This window comes from Chiloscyllium plagiosum, chromosome 28 (genome assembly GCF_004010195.1).
Source record: "Chiloscyllium plagiosum isolate BGI_BamShark_2017 chromosome 28, ASM401019v2, whole genome shotgun sequence".
Classification (NCBI taxonomy): domain Eukaryota; kingdom Metazoa; phylum Chordata; class Chondrichthyes; order Orectolobiformes; family Hemiscylliidae; genus Chiloscyllium; species Chiloscyllium plagiosum.
This window is the reverse complement of record NC_057737.1, coordinates 20,467,861-20,489,117: the sequence shown is the minus strand read 5'-3', so window position 1 is coordinate 20,489,117 and position 21,257 is coordinate 20,467,861. Positions and strand designations below refer to the sequence as shown.

The following is a 21,257-nucleotide window of genomic DNA, read 5'->3' as shown; positions in this document are numbered from 1 at the left end:
GAGGAGAGAGAAAACCATACCCTAAGATAACATTCTGACATTCACTACTGTAGCAAGTCTTAAGACAATGATAACAACCTTGCAAACCCTGGCCTGCTCCTACTGGGACCGGATGGGGTGCTGTGCAATCAAAAGGAACTTCATCCTCATTACTAACAACTGATATAGAGTAAATGGATTAGATTAGCTCACTTACGGTGATGACCCCTTTCTCTTGCATGCGGCCTGGTGTGTCATGAAGGTCAGCAAACCTCACAGCAACCTGGTGATATATGGGTAATAAAAATTCTTCCCTCTCTTTCAATTTTGTTTCCAGCTCCTTGCGTTCACCTGGGCTCAGTTCTGGGGTGCCTGCAACAAAAGATATATTTTGACTTAAAACACAGTACCTGAAGTCTGTACATATTCTGAGCACACAATCATTAGAGATACTGATCCCATAGCATTCGCATTCCTCCACCAAAGGCATTGACTCTTGCTGGGTATTTCGGAGCCATCAGTATCTCACATGGATAAACATTCACATCAGAGTCCAGACTGAGGGTGTGGCAGGCTCATTATCTTGCTCAGGGAAGTTGGAGTGATAGGGTCAAAGTTGAAACGCTGTTCTTGCTAAATGTCACTGGCTTGTAAACAGAAGCCTCTCCCTGTAGATGCCTGCTGGCTTTACCTCACAGTGTACAGAACAATTTTGTTTCAAGTTTTACAGTCTGGAAAACTGTGAACCAACATAACCAACTTTACTGAATGACACCCAAATTAAGACATCTCAAAAATATTCATTACTTTCTAATTTTAAAACGAATCAGAATTCATACAAATGATACAGGAAATAAATGAATGCTACTTCAAAAGGTAAACTGCACTTTAAATAGTTAATTCAAAGATACATCTTCCATAATCACAAGCATTCAGATTATTTGTCTCACAAACGTGACATTATGTAGCCCCACAGCTCTTTATTCAACACAGAGCTCACTTATGAGTTCCACAGGTTTCATCATCATCAGCATGATACACCTTTATCAACTCTATTTCACACAGGTTACAATAGTCTTGATGCTGCAGTTTCTCAGAGTTTTTACTCAACTGTCCAAACAATAACACTCTAGTTCCCACCTTAGCCACTTGTGGAAACACACCAGCTCTTTAATGGTTCTGAGCTATTCACACAGTTTTCAGGATTTGGCCCTTTTTAGCAAGCTTGCACAGTACTATACACACAGTTCGGCAGAAAAGGCTGACCTCTTTCTAAGAGTGATTTTCGGTCATTGCTTGCATTCTCTCTACATCTGCATCTGCATCTACATCCACTTCCCCACTATCAACATTCAGTAGCAGCAGTGTGTACTATCTACAAGATGCACTGCAGAAATTCACCAAAGATCCTCAGACAGCACCTTCCAAAACCACAACCACTTCCATCTTGAAGGACAAGGGTAGCAGATACTTGGGAACACCAGCACCTTCAAGTTCCCCTCCAAGCTACTCGCCATTCTGACTTGGAAATACACAGCCATTCCGTCACTGTTGCAAGGTCAAAATCCCTGGAATGCCCTCCCTCATGGCATTGTGGGTCAACCCATGGCAGGTGGACTGCAGTAGTTCAAGAAGGCAGCTTACCACCACCTTCTAAAGGGCAACTAGGGACAAGCAATAAATGCTGGCCACGATGCCAACATCCCACAAATAAATTTTAAAAATTGCCTTCATCCTCCAGTTATTTACTTTGTAACTCTGTGTCTGCAGCGCTCCTAGTGGCTGCCAGCAACATAGCATCCCAGTAATTTATGCAAACTATTGTAAGTCAAACACTCTTTCCATACTTCACAAATTTTTAAAATAAATTACTACCTTTCCTGACTGTACTACATATGGATCATGGGCTGTCACACATGGCACTGACCTGATAGCTTGGACAGCCTGGTTACAGGTTTCGGCAGGACTAATACCCACTGGGTCTCATTTGTAAATGCTTCACAGTGAACAATGTTGCAATCAGCACCCTGACACAGTAATATGGCCACTTCAATATTCAACATCAAAATAGCAGGTGTCCTTCAGTACATCTGTTATTCAACTATACCACCTTCTGATCACTATTCAGTGAAGTCCTGCATCAAGAGATTAGAATGGATTTAAACTGATGACATGTCTATAATTGATGTCATTTTGAACTGCCAAGAGAGTCAAAACAAATATTACCACGATACAGAATCCTTTCAGTTGATGAAAAGTTTGGCAATTATTTTCTCTGTGTGATACAGTTGACGTTCTCAGTTTTGCCACCATGTTTCCCTTTAATAACAGAGCAACTGAGATGTCATTTCTTTCACCTCACAGCTGTGCAGTGTTTGCAAACAGAGTGATCAGCTTCATTTAAAGATGCATGACATCACAATGACTACCAAGTGCTTCGAGGCTATTAACCAAAATTAGCACTTAAATATTCCACTCCCCTTTTAAAAATAATTCTGTTGCATTTAATTGAGGAACAGTGGGGGGAGAAAAACACCATTTGCAAAGTAGACAGAAACAAAATGTTCTATGAATTCATACTTGACATCCAACTTCATTTTTGTAATCACTTGCTCTCTCAACTCCATCCTATTCCTTTATGGTCCACTGGGATCTCACTTGAATTTTTCCCAGAACCAAACATGTTGAGATCAAGGTGTGTCAGATTCAATGCTACTCTAAGTAAATCTTTTTCGCGATCTCCAAATATTTTTCTCAAACTTCCTTTCTTCATACAATCTACAATAGTATTAGACACTCAAGTTTGGGAATACCTAGCTCATTCTCCCATTTATAGATTCAGTAACAAGCACAGGCTTAATTTTTGTATGGAGCTGCAGAGAGTAAATGAATGAGCCCAACTGTATGTGTTTTCATTACTCTTACTTCCATTATAAACAAGGTTTATAATGCCTTGAAACAGTGCTCTATCTTCATCACATGCAGACTTCCTCATTTTCTGTTCTACTCTGCTCATCTCTGACTGTGTTTGCAAGTTGTTCACATTAATAAAAACTACGTGTTGTTCCCAGAAGTTTTTGCACTCTTACATCTTACTGAAATTGATTACACATTTATACATGAAAACTTCATACAGTTTAAAAGACAGCAAAGACCTCTCTTATTTACATTCAGATTGCAGAGCTGGTCCTTCCACATCTTGACCTCTCCTTCTACTGAAGTCCATAAGCTGATCTAATGGTCTTCGTATTCTAGGGGAGCTGCTACTGTGTTTATACAGCTAAGTCAGATGGCCTTATTCAGGCTCAAAGGGCCGGTAGCTGGAATGTAAATTAATTAAAGGTCACAGAGCAAACATTAAGTGTCAGTTTTGTGGAGAGAAAGCAGTCAATGTTTTGGGTCCAGTGACCCTTTATCAGAGCTCTGATACTGAGTTACTAGCCCAGAAACGTTGACCCTGTTTTCTCTCCATGGATGCTGCCAGACCTGCCGAGTTTCTCAAGCAATTTCTGTCTTTCTTTCAGATTTCCAGCATTTGCAATTCTTGGCTTTAACTTAAGTGCCAATTTACTTAGTTCCATAGTCTATGATACTATTAGATTAATGGTGCACAGATTGAAATGACTTTATGGAACGTTGCCAGAAGGGGGAGATAATTTTCAACTCTATCGCTGGACTGCAACCTGACTAAACTGATATCCCCCACCTTTTACAGCACCAATTTACATATGGTTATCACCCAGGCAGCTAAACTGAAAATTAACCTTTAGGTTTCCCTCCATCTCCACAGTGTAAAAAGCATTTTGAAACATATGGAAAATCTATCTATATTGTAGTTTCAAATGACCTTAGCTCATTCTTTGAGTGGATAGTAGAATAACCATTAACACAGAATGCCTGAGCATTGCCACAAATAATTTTTTTTTTTCATTTTACTTATAAAGCATTCTCCTGCACAGGTATTGCTAAATTCCCAGCATACTAGATTTCAGCCAGCAGTTCCCAAAACTGCAACAATCACCCGAAGACAAAAGATCGCTAATGATCACTGGTTGATGGCTGTGACCAAAGAAGTGGAAAATATCCACTTTAAAAGTGGTTAGATTTTGTTTGACAGCACTGGATCATGTGATGATAAGATGAAAACAAAACCAATAACAAAAATCATTCCAGGCCATTAGTTCTCCAACAATGAACTTACACTGGGTCCCACAACAACTCCAAGATAGTGCCAGATTCAAAGTACATAACAGAAAACTAATTTTAATGAGCAATTTCAAATTTTAAAGATATCACAATAATGAGAGAATATAGACTATTTTTGAGTTCCATCATCTGATTTTACTGCCTGGGACTTTAACAAACTGAAATGGTTTCAGAAAGGAAAAGTATGAACTTAAAATGGCCACAATCAGCTGACTACATAGGTTATCCAAGTTTCATGTAACCAGTGTGGAAAAAATGAAATCATCTGAATTGAAATTCAGAACATCAAGACAGTGAAACTAGTTCACTCAGTCAGGGGTAACAAAATCCTCGTCTACTTTAACTTACACATCTGATGAGGTTTGCATATTGTAAATTTAAGAATCACCAGGAATTATCAAGTGTGGAAACTACGAACTCAGAAATCAAAATATACAAACCATCTTGTAAATTCAGAGAAGTGCCTTTGCCATGTCAGAAGTGATGGATTTGTGACTGCAGAACAGGAGAAAATTCTTTCTCAGCTATTTGAAGGACCCAACGACAACACAAGCTGGAGAATAACATCTTATCACTGAAAACATGAAGAGAACGGCTACCTTACCCGGGCTCGATTCCAGCCCTGTCTCTATGGGGTTTGCACGTTCTCCTAGTGTGTGCGGGTTTCCTCTGGGTGCTCCGGTTTCCTCCCACAGTCCAAAGATGTGCAGGTTAGGTGAATTGACCATGCTAGATTGCCCATAGTGTTCAGGGATATGTAAGTCAAGTGCATTAGTCAAGGATAAATGTAGCGCAGTCGGGGAATGCGTCTTGGAGGGTTACTCTTCAGAGGGTTGGTGTGGACTTAGTGGGGTGAAGGGTCTGGTTCCACGCTGTAGGTCATCAATAAAAATAACAATGGTCTCAGGTTAAAATCTTTATGCTTCAAGAATACTCTTAGGACTTTAGTATACAGTCCTTTCATCGTCTTTTTGTACTGGACATGATCCCTTTGCAGAGTCGCAAAGGGCAGCACTGGAAAAGCACAGGTGGTCAGGTAGTATCCAATGTGCAGGACAGTTGAAATCTTGGGCATAAACCACTTGATGTGTACAGTCTCACGTTAAAATGTTTAATGTAGCCAACCAAGGAGTGAAAAGAGGGAAGCCAATAAACCCTTCTTCACATGGTTGTTTCAAAACAATGCACTCTGACATTTTGGATACAATATAACTGGAAGACAAAAGGAGATAAAAAGTTTCTTGTCATAAGACTTTCACTTCTACTGAAACTCATGACTGTGCTACGGGAAATGTGGCTGTGAGAAAGATTGACTAGAACCTACCTAACACTGAAGAGCCTGTCCAGTGAAGTATAGCACTGAAGAATGTGAATACACGTACAAAAAAAACCTGAGCTGAAGGTTCTTTAACATTCACCAGGAATTGTAAATTTACAGCAAGGCTAGCAAGACTGAATGTATTTGATCTCCTAATGATACTTCTCTTGTTGAAGAAGCAGCCCAACCATCCAGACTAATGGTTTAAATAATATTAACAAATATGTCGATGACTATTTTCTGCTCAATTTAAAACTGGGTTACTTTAAAGATTTTGCTGCTTCCATCCTGTTCTCTTCAAAAATAAACAGCACTGAAGGAGAAGGCAGAGAACGATTATGTAAAGATTGATCCCCTTTGAGACTACTTGCTGCTCACAATCACTACTGTAAATATCACAATCACTCTTGATCATTCACAGAATGCATTTACAACTAAGTCAGTAAAGAGGTTTCATATCTTCTCTGCTTCACGCTAGAGGGTCTAAAAGTAACAACTTGTCAAATGCACCTCAATAGTCTTCATAGACTGACATCATTGAAATAAGAAAATGGTTTTTTGGAACAAAACAGCTGAATCAACCATGTGTGGAAAACACAGGTATTTACCCATGTCTGTCAATGTTTCATTGTCAGCCATGGTTCTGTATCCATTTAAAAACCTAATCGCCTTCTTTGAGTGATGAACAATACTGTATAGTTGATTTGAGTCAGTTTGGTCCGAATGGTTGATTCCTTCCTACGTTTCCATTCTGTAAGAGCCTCAGTGCACGTCTTAGTAATTTATTGCCACATGCAGCAAGTGGAATTAGCCCACACAGCCACGATATTGTATAGCTCTTGGAGCTATATCTATAACAAGGATCACAACATGAATGAAACTCTCTGCGCAGATAGAACTCAGCAAGTTAAATTAAACGAGCCTTGAAAATATAAAGTGGTAGGGTTTTGTTTTAAAGAAACTGTGCTGTTGAGGATTCGTAAGGCTATACTATGAAAGATTCCTGATGAAGGGCTTTTGCCCGAAACATCGATTTTGCTGCTCCTCGGATGCTGCCTGAACTGCTGAGCTCTTCCAGCACCACTAATCCAAAATATGAAATTTCAAAGTACAAACCTATGCTTTTGTTTCCTTTGCTGAGTTTCCCAATCTTGGCTAAGCCATTAAAGTTAGACTTTAAAATGAGTGCAGCTGGTCACCTTAAACATCAGAGGCATGAAAGAAGTCTGTCAATTATACAGGAATTATGACTGAGTGGATGTCAATAAGCATCTGTATGAAATGCACTTGAAGCAAATTTGTTTACACATATTCTGGTTATATTAATGAAGTTCAGATTTGGATAAATTTGAATCTCCGATTACTTTTATAATTTCAAAATATTAAAGGCTCTTGTACAAAGGTTCAGCTTGGGTTTGGTTTGTAAAGTCAGGATCAATACTGACTGGGTTTCATCAATTTTAATTTTAAAATGATATCCGCTTTATCTGGACAGTTCTACATAATCTACGTTTTAGATGACAAATTTGTTTGTTCCAGTCTATGCTCATTTATCATGCATCTTCAAATCATTGTTTTTCACCTTAAGTGTTTGCTCTCAATAGGTGACAGTAGATCAAAAGATTGACATTTCCTCATTGGAAGTAACTTCTGTTAACACCATGTATTCATCTTAATGAAAGCATAGTTAAGGTGGAGTGTAAAATTTCCCTTACCCTTCCTCAATTGTCTCAGCACCAATCTTAGAAGAATATACCTACCCCATATGGATATAGAAATTAAGAGTAGGCCATTCACCCCCTTCAAGCTGGCTCTGCTATTAAATAATTTAGCTGATTGTGGCCTCACTTCCATTTTTCTATCTATCTTTGACACCTTTGCTCGTGAAGAATCTATCCATCTTTAACTTAAAAATATTCAAAAACCCTGGCTTCACCGATCTCTGGGAAAACAGAGTTCCATACATTCAGAACGCAGAAAAAAAAATCTTATCTCCAACTTAAATGGATGAATCCTTATTTCCAAATAGGGGCTCTACATCAAGCTTCTCGCAAAAAGGTTAACATCATTCAGCATCCATCCTGTCAAAGTCCCCTCAGGATTCTGTATGTTTCAACAAAACCATCTCTTGTTCTTCAAAAACTCCTAACAGATATCGGTCAAAACTTTCTTAAGAAAATCACTCCTGTATTAAATCACTTCCCAAGTATTGGTCAGGTAAACATTCTCTTAGGTAGCCCTAACATATTTGTATCTTTTCTTAAACAAGAAGATTAAAACTGTAAGAGAAGTGGCATCACCAAACATCACTACTTCTACATTCCATTCCCTTGAAATAAACAAAAGCGTTCGATTTGCCTTCCTAATCACTTGCTATACCACATACTAACTATTTGAGATTCAGACACCAGAGCATCTAGATCGCCCTGTACCTCTCAGTTCTTCAATCTACCTCCAATAATATATGCTGCTTTTCTATTCTTTGTGCCAAAGTTAAAATTTTGCCCACACAATTCCAAATTTTCCCCTGCTCGTCTTCCTTATATTTTCTTCATAGGCTTAAAAGTAAGGAAGTTATCTCTATGTCATCAGCAGGTTTAGCAGTCATACATTTGGTCCCTTCATCCAAGTCACTCATATAAATTGGAAATAGTTGAGATCCTAGACTGATCCCTTGTTACAATTTGCCAACCTGAACATGAAGTATTTATGCCTACTCAACTATCTGTTAGAAACACAGAAGACTAGTATAGAAGTAGGCCATTCAGCCCTTCAAGCGTATACCACCGGTAAATATGATCATAGCTGATCATGCAATTTCAGTATCCCACTCCTGCTTTCTGTCCATACCCTTTGATCCCTTTAGCTACAAGGGCCACATGCAACTCCCTCTTGAATATATCTAACCAATTGGCCCCAATGCTTTCTATAGTAGAGAATTCTACAGGTTCACAACTCTGAGTGAATAAATCCTTCCTTATCTCAATCTTGAATGGCTTACCCCCTACTCTTAGACTTTGACCTCTAGTTCTGGACTTTGGAAAGGGTTAGGTAACTAATCATCCATAATATCTTAAGCAATGAGCTCTTATCTTGTCTAGTAACCTTTGATCTGAAACCTTGTGAAAGGTTTTCTGGAAGTCAAATACAGTATGTTCACAAGTTCCCCTTTATCCACCCTTTGCTTCTTCCTCAAATACTCCAATAAATTAGTCAAATATGACTCTCCTTTCACAAAACTATGTTGACTGCCTGATTGCACTGAGATTTTCTAAATGCCCCACTTTAAACTCCTTAATAATAAACTCCAACAATTTTCCCATGACAGATGTAAAGCTAACTGGCCTGCAGTTTGCTGGAATTTGTCTCCCTCCTTTCTTGATTGACTAAGGAGCCACATTTATTATTTTCCAATTTGATGGGGCCTTTCCAGAATCTAGGGAATTTTGGAAGATTAAAACCAATGCATCTACAATCTCAGCAGCCACTACTTTTAAAATCCTAGGATGAAGTCCAACAGGACCTGGGGATTGTCAGCTATTAATCAGCAGTTAATCGTGCTGGTAACTACAACAGTTATAGGTTTTTCCCTCCCTTTCACCTCCTGATCTACAATTATTTCTGGGATATTATTTGTATCCTTTTCAGCAAAGACGGATACAAAATATCTGTCCTATTCAGATCTGCTTTTTTTTTTAAATTTTCCATTACTAATTATCTCCTTTTGGAGATGGTCGTTTGAACATTCAAGTGCCAGGCAATGTTAGTTGCCACTTATCAACTAAAGAATGAATGCTGTTCAGACCTTGCTACGGCAGGCATGGATGACATCACCATTTGAATAGTTATCTAGAGATGTTTATATGGGCAAGAACATAATCAGAGTATGAAATGATATTGCAGTTTAAGTACAGCCACTGTTAATAATTTAAATAGGCTTGATTGATAGTACTTACTGATTTTCTCAGAGTTACTTAAATTCTATTTGGTTGGCAATCGAAGTATAAGATTAATCTGTTTGTTTCTAATTTTGAAAAGTTATCTGGAATTTTCAAAGAAAATCTGCACATATACGTGGCGTTTCGAAAGATCAACAAGTTAAATAGCTTCTGAAAATGGTGTGGTAAAGAAAATAAAACATCGGTGTAAAGAAATTCTTTAAGACAGTAATTCTGGTGTATTCTTCTTTACTGCGGGAGATGACAACAATACTCAAGGACTACTATTACACATTCCCGATGAAGGGCTTATGCCAGAAATGTTGACTCTCCTCCTCGGATGCTGCCTGATTTACTGTGCGTTTTGACTTTTTTAAAATGTTATGTTACCGCTACTGATCAGTTGTCTTGATACTTTTCAATAGGTTTGTTTCCCACAAACCTATAACCTTGAAGTCACCCCATAGTGTCTTCTGTTCATTTTCTCTTACTCACAACCAAGTCCTACTCAGCTATCACCCCTGTGCTTGCTGACCAGTGGTAGCTTCTGGTTTATGCAATACCATGGTTCGGTCACTTTTTGTCTTTGTAATATCTTCCAGCCCGCTAGGAAAGTTGTGTTACTCCATTCCAGACCTCTTGAGCAACCAGATTTCAACACCTTACTCATTAATAACCATACCTTCACCTGCCACAACCAGCCTCAGGAATTCCCTGACTAAACGTCTTCTGTTTTTCCTCCTTTAATAGGGTCCTTAAACCCCAACTTTTTGACTGAACTTTGACTCATCTGCCTTAATACCTCTTATATAGCTCATTGTCAAACCCTGCTATAACACTCCTGCCAAATGCCTTGGAATGTATTATTACATTAGGGTGTTTTATCAACACAAGTTGTTGTTATTGTTGCCGTTTGCATCTTGTCTACTGGTAAGCCTTTGTCTTCCAAAAATAATGAGTATCTAACAAAGCACTACAAAAAACAGTTAGTTAATCTGCAAAAGATTTGGTGCTCCTTTCCCAGATACATTATGATTTTTTTACAATTATTACAGAGTGAGAAAAAACATGTTCTGCAAAATGGGGTGGCAGGTTACACCTATTTGTCAAATACATACTGAAAATGATTTACACTACAAGGGAAAAGAAGTCAAAAATAATGCCCAAGTGGTACAGTAATATCTTAAAATAATATAAAATATAATAGCAATATCAGTATATTATTTAGCTATATTCATGAGATAAAGGAATGAAACAGAAATAACAGGAGAATGTGTAATGAAATGTAACAGAGGTGAATCTGGTCTTTTGAGATAGTATGAAAGAGTCAATAGCAAATCAGCAGCATCTATGGAGAGAAACCACAACTCTTTGTTTTCTCTCCACAGTTGCTGCCGAGTTTCTCCAGCAATTTCTGTTTTTGTTTGTTCCACAGTAAATTGCTGCTCAGCCAGGAAAAAGATCACAAAATGTTTTACAAGTTCGATGAATGGTGCACGCCATGCAGGCTGAAAAGTTGGTGAAGATGTGGAATACATGAATGAACATAGGAGAGTAAGGGTATACTTGTAAAATGTAACAAGGTGGAAGAGGCTCAAATTATATGATCAGAATGCTTCCCAGTGTTTACTTGCATTAGTTAGAAGCCTGACATCATGAAGATTAACTCTTTTATTAGGTACTACTTATTTCGTGCTTGTTGGAGTAAATATTGAACTCTCTAACAAACTCAATGGTGTGATTTGTCAGAAAAAAAGTGGCTGGCAATTGATATGGGAGAGGAATAGAAAATGAAATTAGGTACATCAGAATGCCATTGCTGGTCAAGGTATGTCTGAGGTAATTTTATGACAGGTCTGTAAATGAGTGAGTTGCCTAAATGCATTTGGGTGTGGGGGGGGGGGGGGTGTCTTATGTATGAGGAGACAGTGACATAGTGGCAATGACAACTAGAAATTCAGAGGCTTAGGCTTTTTCTCAAAGGACACGGGTTCAAATCCCATTCACTACTGATTGCCACAAACCCCTTGCTGGTTATTACAAAAACTCATCCTTAACTGACCTTGCACACAGGTGGCTCACCCACAGAAATGTGACTGACTCTTAACTGCCCTCTGAATTCAAGGGCAATGAAGGTTAGGAGATAAATGCCAGCTTTTCCAGCAGTGCTCACATGCCATGAAACAATAAGTGAATAAATATGCAAATTTGAGTCTGACACCAGTTGTCAGACACCAACTGCAATTTTCAGAGGCCAACTGCTGGCAAATGGGATGAGATTAGTTTAGGATATCTGGTCGGCATGGACGAGTTGGACCGAAGGGTCTGTTTCATGCTGTACAGCTCTATGACTCTACAACTGATAGAAATAGCCCAGAAATAACCAACCCAATGTTTAATCATCCAATAGCACCTCCTCCTCTCTCTCAGGTACAATGACCAGTTTAGTTTTGGAACTGGTCAATTTTCCACCATTCTTGAAACAGCAGGCTACATTGGCACAATGGGGCCGTAAAATATTTTGCGTCAGACTTTAAAAAAATAATATTCGACTGATTTTTTTTGCTTATTTTGACCAGAACTTGAGGCTAGAGGCTTACGTTTACCTAACCCACAAATAAGCATCCAGTATTACATTGGTATTCTCTGCTGCCTGAGACACATCAGATACTTTCGAGCCCAGTTTGATTCTGGACCAGCAAGATGTATTAAAAAAAGGAAAAAGTTTCCAAATGATCTAAATATTCTTGTGACATTTATACTGGTTTCAATGAGAAGCAGGTACAACGGTAATCGCGACACCCATTATGATGGCTGAAATTTTAAATTGTCTGGTGCATGGCTGTCTTTCATGTGGCAAGTGTATATTTTCAATCAATATTTTCTCTTTTATGGCACATACAATATTTAACAAGTGCAATTTCAAAAAGCAGAAAATGATGATGCAAATTCTGATAAGGCACTATATTAAACAGGAGTGGTTTTCTGTATTTTTTGCCTTAAATGAGGTGTCTGATCTAATCTGTCATTCCTGTATTGATCTGCCCTGCCACTGTCTTTTTTGCCACCTTCATTACTGCATAAAGAAATCATTCTCTTTTTTCCAACCAACTGCAAATGATCAAGGACTGCAATGGCTGATTTCTCAGTTCTCCCGCTGAATTCTGATATTGGTTCTCTGTTACAGTTTGTAAAAAAAAACAAAAAGGTTTCTTTGGAAAGAGCAAATTCACCATCACAAGTGCATCCCAATGAATCTCAGTAGCTTTCTCAGATCTTTGGGGTGCCTGCCTTTCACACCACTTAGCAGGATTCAGATTGATCCCTGTCACAACCAATCCTGTCAAAGCCCATCTCAGGTTGCCTCTTGAAGCAGTCAAAGGCCTGTTATCATCAGTTCAGTAAAAGATCAATCCAGCACAGAATGAGAACATAATCAGTCATTGATTGATCCTAGCTCCTTCAGAGACTGTTAAATTTCCCTTGTGAATGCTTTCCAAAGGGTTAAAGGCCAAGCTGACAATACTCTCTATGTTTCTGCAAAAGTGGTTTGTACATTTATTTTCAAACATATAGAGCTTTGCTAAAACTCTAAATAAATACTGAAGTAATTCTAATAATTAAACAAGTGATAGCTGACTGAAACTGCACATTTTCACATCTTCCAACATGTTAGCCAATTAAATAGGATTATAAAACTGATAATAACTTGTATCATTCTGATTAGACCTTATGGGTTATAACACCAGTAATAAAAACAAATCATAAAATAGAACCAAATGAAAAGAAGATCAAGCAAATGTATTTTAAAAACAGGGATAAAGAAGACCGCAGAAATATTTCAAAACCACAGTAAAAGATAAAAATCAAACCATGGGGTATTTGTGACTGTCTAAAGTCTTCTCAACTGAAGTGGAAGCTTGCACGGAGATGGAAATGTACTTTTACATTACAATAGGATAGCTGACTGAATACATATGATCTTATCTCAGATTGAATCCAAAATTTAAAACAGGTTAACTAAAATATGGATCCTCAAATCTCCTATCATATTATATGCCTCCTGTTGTAAGGGGAAAGATGTAGACAGTAGTTTCACATTGCTGCAGCTTTCTACTATCTGACATCAATGTCACTTTGGGGAGCTCAGGAGGCATTTAACTGAAAGGAAAGGGTGCACAAAGGTTGCTCTACCAAGATGAGAACAAAACAATCAAAAAGCATTGAATGGCTTGTGAGTTTTGTGAAGATTTTTAGCTCAGGTTACGGTTCAGGTTGTAAGTTTGCTCGCTGAGCTGAAAGATTTGTTCTCAGATGTTTCGTCACCATGCTAGGTAACATCATCAGTGATTCTCTGAAGAAGCTTCAGTGGGTGCTCTTGGATGATGTTACCTAGAATAGTGGCGAAACGTCTGAGAACAAATCTTGCAGCACAGCGAGCAAACTTACAACCTGAGCATTGAATGGCCTTTCAATCTGTCATTGATATAAATTTTAAAGTGAAAATGTGTTGCTGGAAAAGCGCATCAGGTCAAGCAGCATCCAAGGAGCGGGAGAATTGACGTTTCGGGCATGAGCCCTTCTTCAGGAATCAGGAGGCATTTAACTGAAAGGAAAGGGTGCACAAAGGTTGCTCTACCAAGATGAGAACAAGACAATCAAAAAGCATTAAATGGCTTGTGAGTTTTGTGAAGATTTTTACAAGTCACAGCTTACAGCAACTGCTGAGCAGAAATAAACTGGCTACTTTAAGGTTTGAGATGCTTCTTACTGCAGAACAAACAAAGCTTTCTTTCCAAGGGTCCAGTGGCTTCTGACCTGAACATTCAGTTTCTCCAAGCTATTCACCTATTTGGGAGCCAACCTGAGATTCCTGAAGAAGGGCTCATGCCCGAAACATCGATTCTCCTGCTCCTTGGATGCTTCCTGACCTGCTGCGCTTTTCCAGCAACACATTTTCAGTTCTGATCTCCAGCATCTGCAGTCCTCACTTTCTCCTAGTAAATTTTAAAGGGACCTAGTCACAGAGTGCTCACCAAATTCTATGTTTGGATGATGTACAGAATGATGCAAATTATGTTGAAATGCACAACCATCCAACACATTTCATACCCCAATACTGAAAGTAACATTTTGTTTCCTATTCCTGATGCTACAAAAATGCTCCCACACACTTTCCCTTGGAGATGATGTCCCTTTAAGACAGTTCCCTAATGCATTCAAACTTCAAGGGCCCTCAGAAGAAGAATACTTTATATCTAAAATGAAGTTTAGATTTCAACTGCATTTTTAAAAAAAAATTGTTCATGGTCCTGTCAATTTCTGACCAACTAAAGCCAATTGCTTTTTGGCAAAGAACTAATGTGGACATTTGTGTGCAAGGAGCATATTCAAACACAGACATTACAAGATAGTGATCAGCAAAAGCAGCATTGGCTGATTGGCTCAATGGACCATTGGAAAATGTGGGCAAATAAAACACTTCAAAAGTACCACCAGCTGATTTCAACTGAGAAATATGGCATATGTGTCTCAACCAAGTCCTGCATAAAACCAGCTGTCAAGACCAATGTTAATTTAACAGGCAGGAACATGGTGAATAACCACCTCTATCTGATAGAAATGTTGATTCATTTTTAGCCTAATTTAAAGGCCATTTAATATTTCAGCATCTTTGATTCAGGACTGAAATGGGGGAAAATAATGTTTTAAAAGCTGAGGAGCATTGAAGGAATATTATATTTAACAAGTTACTTGACACTCATTGTAAATGCTGTTTACACAGCTATTGGTTCAAGCAATGGGAAAAACCTAGTTACAGATGGGCTGGATCCAGGGATTGCGGAATGGAGATTTGATTGGCAACACGTAGCTGACCAGTTATTTATGATAAAGGACTCCTGCTTACCAACAATGACATGATTGGTTCCCAGATAGGTGAATAGCTTGGAGAAACTGAATGTTTAGGTCAGAAGCCACTAGACCCTTGGAAAGAAAGTTTTGTTTGTTCTGCAGTAAGAAGCATTTCAAACCTGAAAGTAGCCAGTTTATTTCTGCTCAGCAGTTGCTGTAAGCTGTGACTTTTAATTTACAGAGATTTTTATAAGTCATCCTGTATCTCCAGCAAACAAGTACTTGGAAAAAATAGATCTAGAAGCATCATTTTGACCAGCACAAGAATCATCTCAGCAAACCCTATGAGTAGGGGCCACTGAACTGCCTTCCCAGTCTTTCCCTTCCTATCTAAAATACCCATGTTGTTTTGTATCTCTTTATTTCTCTGTATTTGTGTATAGTGGGATGTTTTATAAGTGGGTTAAGGTCTAAACTAGTACATTATATGTCATTGGCTCATAATTGTTTATCTTTAGCAAGAATCTAGTTACTTGCAATAAATAGCAATTCTTATGATATTTGGAAACCTGATCTGTGTTTTCCGTCAATCTGGGTCTAAAAGACAGATGAATTGGGAAATTCTGCATACATTTAAAAACCTTTAACCTTTGTGACAACACCAGGGCTTGACTTGCAGCACCCCATGAGGTGTAACACCAAGCAGTAAACCAAATGGAGAAAGAATATACAGGGGTTTCTGTTCTAAGTTGACCCCAAGATCATGCTCACACTTAAACTACTGGTCTTCCAGAAACTGTGCTTTTACTTTGACTGCCGTTGTAGGGGCCTCTGGACTTGAACCATACAGGACAAAAAGCTGAAGAGACAAATGCTTTTATCACCCAGCTGAGATTCCACATTCCATTATTCCCATACTAAAGTCATTAACACTTGGTTCAAACTAAAGAGCTCCCTGAAGAATGTTTGGAGTACTGTTCAAATATTCAAATTGGTTTCAAAGAATTTGGACACTCATGAGAATTGATGCCTGCTAGCCAGCCAATTGGAACACACTATTTTAATTAACTATCTTCATTAAACTTATTCGCAGTCAACAAAAAGACCTCTCTGGCTCTAGGCCCCTATAGTAGGTGTAGCTGATAGGGTTGCCAGAGGACAACCGACATGGAGCTACTGAATTCTCACTAATATAAATGAGAATTACTGAAAGAGAAAACAGAATTCCCAGAAGGAATGAGTGGAAACAGCATGTCAAAATAGTGTATTAACTTCAAATTTTATCACAAAGTGGGGAAGTTATGCTCAACTTGTATAAAGCTCTGGTTTGGTACAAATAGATTTCTGCATCCAGTCTGGTGATCACACTTTAGGATGGATGTTTTACTAGAATAGTTCACAGAATGAGGGAATTTAGCTGCAAGTTAGTTCAGACAAATTAAGGCTATTATTATTGCAATAAATGAACTTAGGAAGGGTGTGATAAAGAAGTATGAGATTGTAACAGGTTTAGACAGGGGAGACAAAGCTGTTCCTATGAGATGCTGATAAAAGGAATAGGAGGAACATAGATTTAAGTTTTCAGGTAAGAGATGCTGGGGGTAATGAGAGGAATGTAGTAAGGTTTTAATGTAGTGAGAAATGTTTCCTCCAAGCTGCATGGCTATGCTCTCACACAGCCATTTCAAAGTTGCATGCATGCTGATCAAGGCACTGACTTCCAGTTGTGAACGTTGTTGCCGTGCATCGATCTCAGATGGTGGATGTAGAAATGATCAATGATTTCAAAAGGAAATTGAATGGGTACTTAATGGCAATAAGCTTATAGGCTTGTGGGGAATGGGACTGCTTGGATTGCTCAACAGAGAGCTGGCATGAACTCCATGTGCTGAATTGCCTCCATTATGACTCTATGAAATATAGATTGTTGCAAACTAGAAGAAAGAATGTGTACCTTTTCACATTTCACATCCAATGAAGTCTATTCACTGTTGCAACGTAGGCAAACATTTGAACACAAGAAGTCACCCACACCAAATGGGACAAACAACCAATTAATCTCCTTTTCATCTGCTTCAGTGAAATGAGAGAAAACTAAATAAATTTCAAACTGAACTTTGCCAGAGCAGTGGGTTATGAAATCTTGTGCGTGTAAATTATCATTACTTTGGCACCGAGTGAGATTAAACTTCCTTGTCCTTTTGACTCTTCATATAGTGTATCCCTGGTCAGCTCTATGCTGGCACCAAGTTATTAATGGAGTGTGCTGCAAGATGTTCTGCAACAGACATCTGTTTCACTCAGTCTTTCAAGGGGTTAAATCACTTTGCAATTCTCTTTAATAAATCGAGCCTGAAGTGTGTAGTGAAAGACAAATGGAACCGACATAGCCTCTGCTGGAGTCAGCAGGAACCTTGGTCTAACTGCTTGTTTGCAGTAAATGGAGTGAGGTAAACATCAAAGGTCGGTGATCCAGAATAACTGGGAGTTTGGAAAAAAATCTTAAATTAGCCATAAAAGCAAAATTATGCAATTCTTTGTGTGAGAAAGCTTCTGCGGGTCTGCTGTAGTTGCTCTCCTTCCATTACACCAGGTTTTTAACAATCAAATTCTTTGTTGAGCGCAATTATGACTCATCCAACTGAGGTCTTTATCAACAGTTAATGTTTTTATGGTTCTGCAGATGCAAGTTGTTCAAAGTGACAAGCTCTTTCACTTACTTAAAGCTCAAACTGTGGCTTGAAAGGACAGCTATCATTGAAGCAGTTTTCTTTCGCATGTATGTGTTCAAAATAAATACAGAAAAACACCTCATCATCAATCCTGCACTGTTCTGCCAAGTGCTTCTTTATCATGTCCTTTTAAAATGTAATCACATGTTGGAGTTCTTATAGAATAAGATTTCACAAAAGTACTTGACTACGGAACTTTGCATTTAACAATGATCTATAATTGGGTGACTGCAAAGCCTGAACTGTTAGAATTGTATTTTATTTTAAAAATTATGATTACCCAGTTTTTATCCTCTTCCTGAAGCTTCGCTTATAATTTTCCAAAGGGCTGCACTCATGGAAACATTGCTTTAAGCGCCATGTTCGAACATGTCACTAAGGGACATACATACAAAAGAATCCATTAGCAATTTGAAGTGGCCTGGGAGGTGGGCAGATACATTCAGGTGCACAACTACCCTCATACCTAAATTAGAAGCAGAAAGGTCGCTACCTTTCTTATACCGCTACCCTTTGCAGCTTTGGGGTCTTCATGCCAAGTGGAGAGGCTGCAAGATGTACTGTCATGGCTGAGTGGGAGCCCTCCTGATCAGGTACCCCTTGCCCCAATGGGCACAGTGAGCCTACTCCACTGAAAGAGCAACCTGCCCTTCACAATGACTCTCCGCATCACAAAGCCTGACCTTCCTGATCTCAGTGAGTGGGCGTCATTCCACCTGACTTCTGTGTCACCTCTATGGCACCCTAGTCCGTGGCACTGTGAAGCAGTAGTGCTGGCCACTGAGTCACCGTGCCGTCCAAAATGACTGAGATAGGGTTGCCAGGCTAGCTTTCTGGCCAGTAGACAGGGCAACCATTGCAGCCATTAAATTCAACCCAAGGAACACTGCACTGTCAGAACTGTTTTCTTTCAAATTAAATGTTAATATGGATCCAATGAGGTGGCTCAAGTTTAATGTCATACGGCATTTTTTCAATATCTTGAATCTCTCCTGGTCATAGAGATGTACAGCACAGAAGACAGACCCTTCAATCCAACTTGTCCACGCCAACCAGATATACTAAATTAATCCAGTCTCATTTGGCTGCATTTGGCCCATATCCTTCTAAACCCTTCCTATTCATGTGTCCATCCAGATACCTTTTAAATGTTGTAATTGTACCAGCATCCACCACTTCCCCTGGCAGTTCATTCCATACACGCACTACTCGGTGTAAAAAAGTTGACCCTTACGTCCCTTTCAAACCTTTCCCTTCTCAGGTTAAACCTATGCCTTCTAGTTTAGGATTCCCCTTCCCTGGGGGAAAAAAAAAGACTGTGGCTATTCACCCTATCCATGCCCTTTCATAATTTTATAAACCTCTAAAAGGTCACACCTCAGCCTCCCACACTCCAGGGGAAAAATGCCCCAGACTATTTAGCCTCTCCTTATAGGTAAAACCCTCCAACCCTGGCAACATCCTTGGAAATCTTTTCTGAACACTTCCAAGTTTCACAACATCTTTCCTATAGCAAGGAGACCAGAATCAAATGCAGTACTCTAAAACAGGCCTCACCGATGACCTGTACAGCCACATCATGACATCCCTAACTCCTATACTCAGTGCACTGACAAATGAAGGCAAGCATGCTAAACACTTTCTTCACCACACTGTCTACCTGTAACTCCACTTTCAAGTCCTGTGGTCCAGATAGCTGCAAGGAAAAGTTGCATTTATGCTGAAGCCAAGGATGGTGGTGGCAGCGATGGATGACAGGAAGAGAACAGCTGGCCAGGACAGAAGCAAAACTTAATAAGTGACAATAAGAGTTGAGAGTAGGAGAGAATGGGTAGGCTAACAATCATCACAGTTTCATTCATATTATCCACAAAATGGTAGTAATGAGTCTTAGACAGAGAGCTCCTAATTTTCTCATTCTCACTAACTCCTCCCCAAAGAAATTACTCCTCACTGGAATGCAATTCGTTGGCTTTGGTTGCCCATCTTCACAGAGTAAATCATCATTTTTGTGAGAACCTTGACAGTACCAATCTACGAGCCAACCTACTGTGAAAAGCAGCAGCACCCAGTATAAACACATGGGTATACAGGAATGCTGAAGGGCTTCTTTTCATGCTATATGGATAGGTTAATGATCCTGAGAACCCTGATCAATTTTACATTCCATTGCCTTATGATGCTAGGGCTAACTCAATACTGTGCCACCAAAGATGAACCAACTAAGTAGAAACTTGAGGACTCAAACCTGCATCCCACATCCTCAATCTGCGTAACTCAATGACTTACTGGCTGAGCTTTTAGGGGAGTTTCTAATCTTGACCACATTGTTTTCATATGGAAGTTTCTGGTCTCTTTCAGAGAGAAGACTCAGAAAGTAATGCTTTGTGATTCACTCATACATCTACAAGAAGTCAACAGATGTGTTGGCAGGCGCTTGGGAGCATCGCCCTTCTAACCATTTGGCTCGGGCAACAGTGCTCTCAAGGCACAGAAGGCTCTAAAGAGGTGAAGCAAAGTAAATTAATTGGGGAGTAAAAATAATTAATTGCTCGTTAATTTAGATTTAGTAACCATGACGGTAGATCATACAGATCACAATCTTGCAAATGAGCTCCTCAAGTTGAGCCTAAGGCCTGTCACCTTCAGGCTGTAATCAAATTAAACAGCGAGAAAACTGATTTTAAAAATAAATAAATAAAAGCTACAGTGTATTAATGAATCAAAAGAATGCATTTAAATACGAGACCAGCAATCCATATTAAGGCTCTCCACAGGATCAAGCAGTAATTTATATGAAACTTCAGGGAGCACAGATAGAAACTAAAGTGCACATACCCAAACGCTCAGCCAAACTCATGTACACGGGGTCCACTCGCCGCATTGTTTTCACCAGATCTTTCTTCCGGAACTTGATCTCCACTGTCCCCTCTGGCTCCAGTACACCACCTCTGTAATGAGCAAAATCCATTTACAGGCTAATTAACCATGCAATTATTCAAGGCATAAATTAAAGTCACAGCATGTTAAAAAATAATACAAATATAGCATGGACCTTTGAATAAATAAGAACTCATTCTCAGTTCTTTGCTCGGTGCATGTAAGTGGGCCGTGGATTTAACAAGGATAACATGTCTGGATTTACTTTTCTAAGAATCTTTCTCTACCTATTGAGAACTAGTCAGATATGTTATTTTCTGATATTAAGATTTAAAGCATGACTATTAGCAA

The 21,257-nt window shown here is 39.0% G+C and overlaps 1 protein-coding gene across 2 annotated transcripts in view; it reads right to left on the bottom strand.

The window, feature by feature from the left end:
* Nucleotides 1–21,257, bottom strand: part of acaca (acetyl-CoA carboxylase alpha) — a 263,482-nt gene that overhangs the window by 20,452 nt on the left and 221,773 nt on the right. For both annotated transcript variants that reach the window (XM_043718470.1, XM_043718471.1), the window contains 2 exons: nt 20,865–20,977; nt 197–351 (listed from right to left, as the gene is read on the bottom strand). In XM_043718470.1, the coding sequence (XP_043574405.1) occupies nt 197–351; nt 20,865–20,977 (268 nt within the window). The remainder of the gene's footprint in view (nt 1–196; nt 352–20,864; nt 20,978–21,257) is intronic.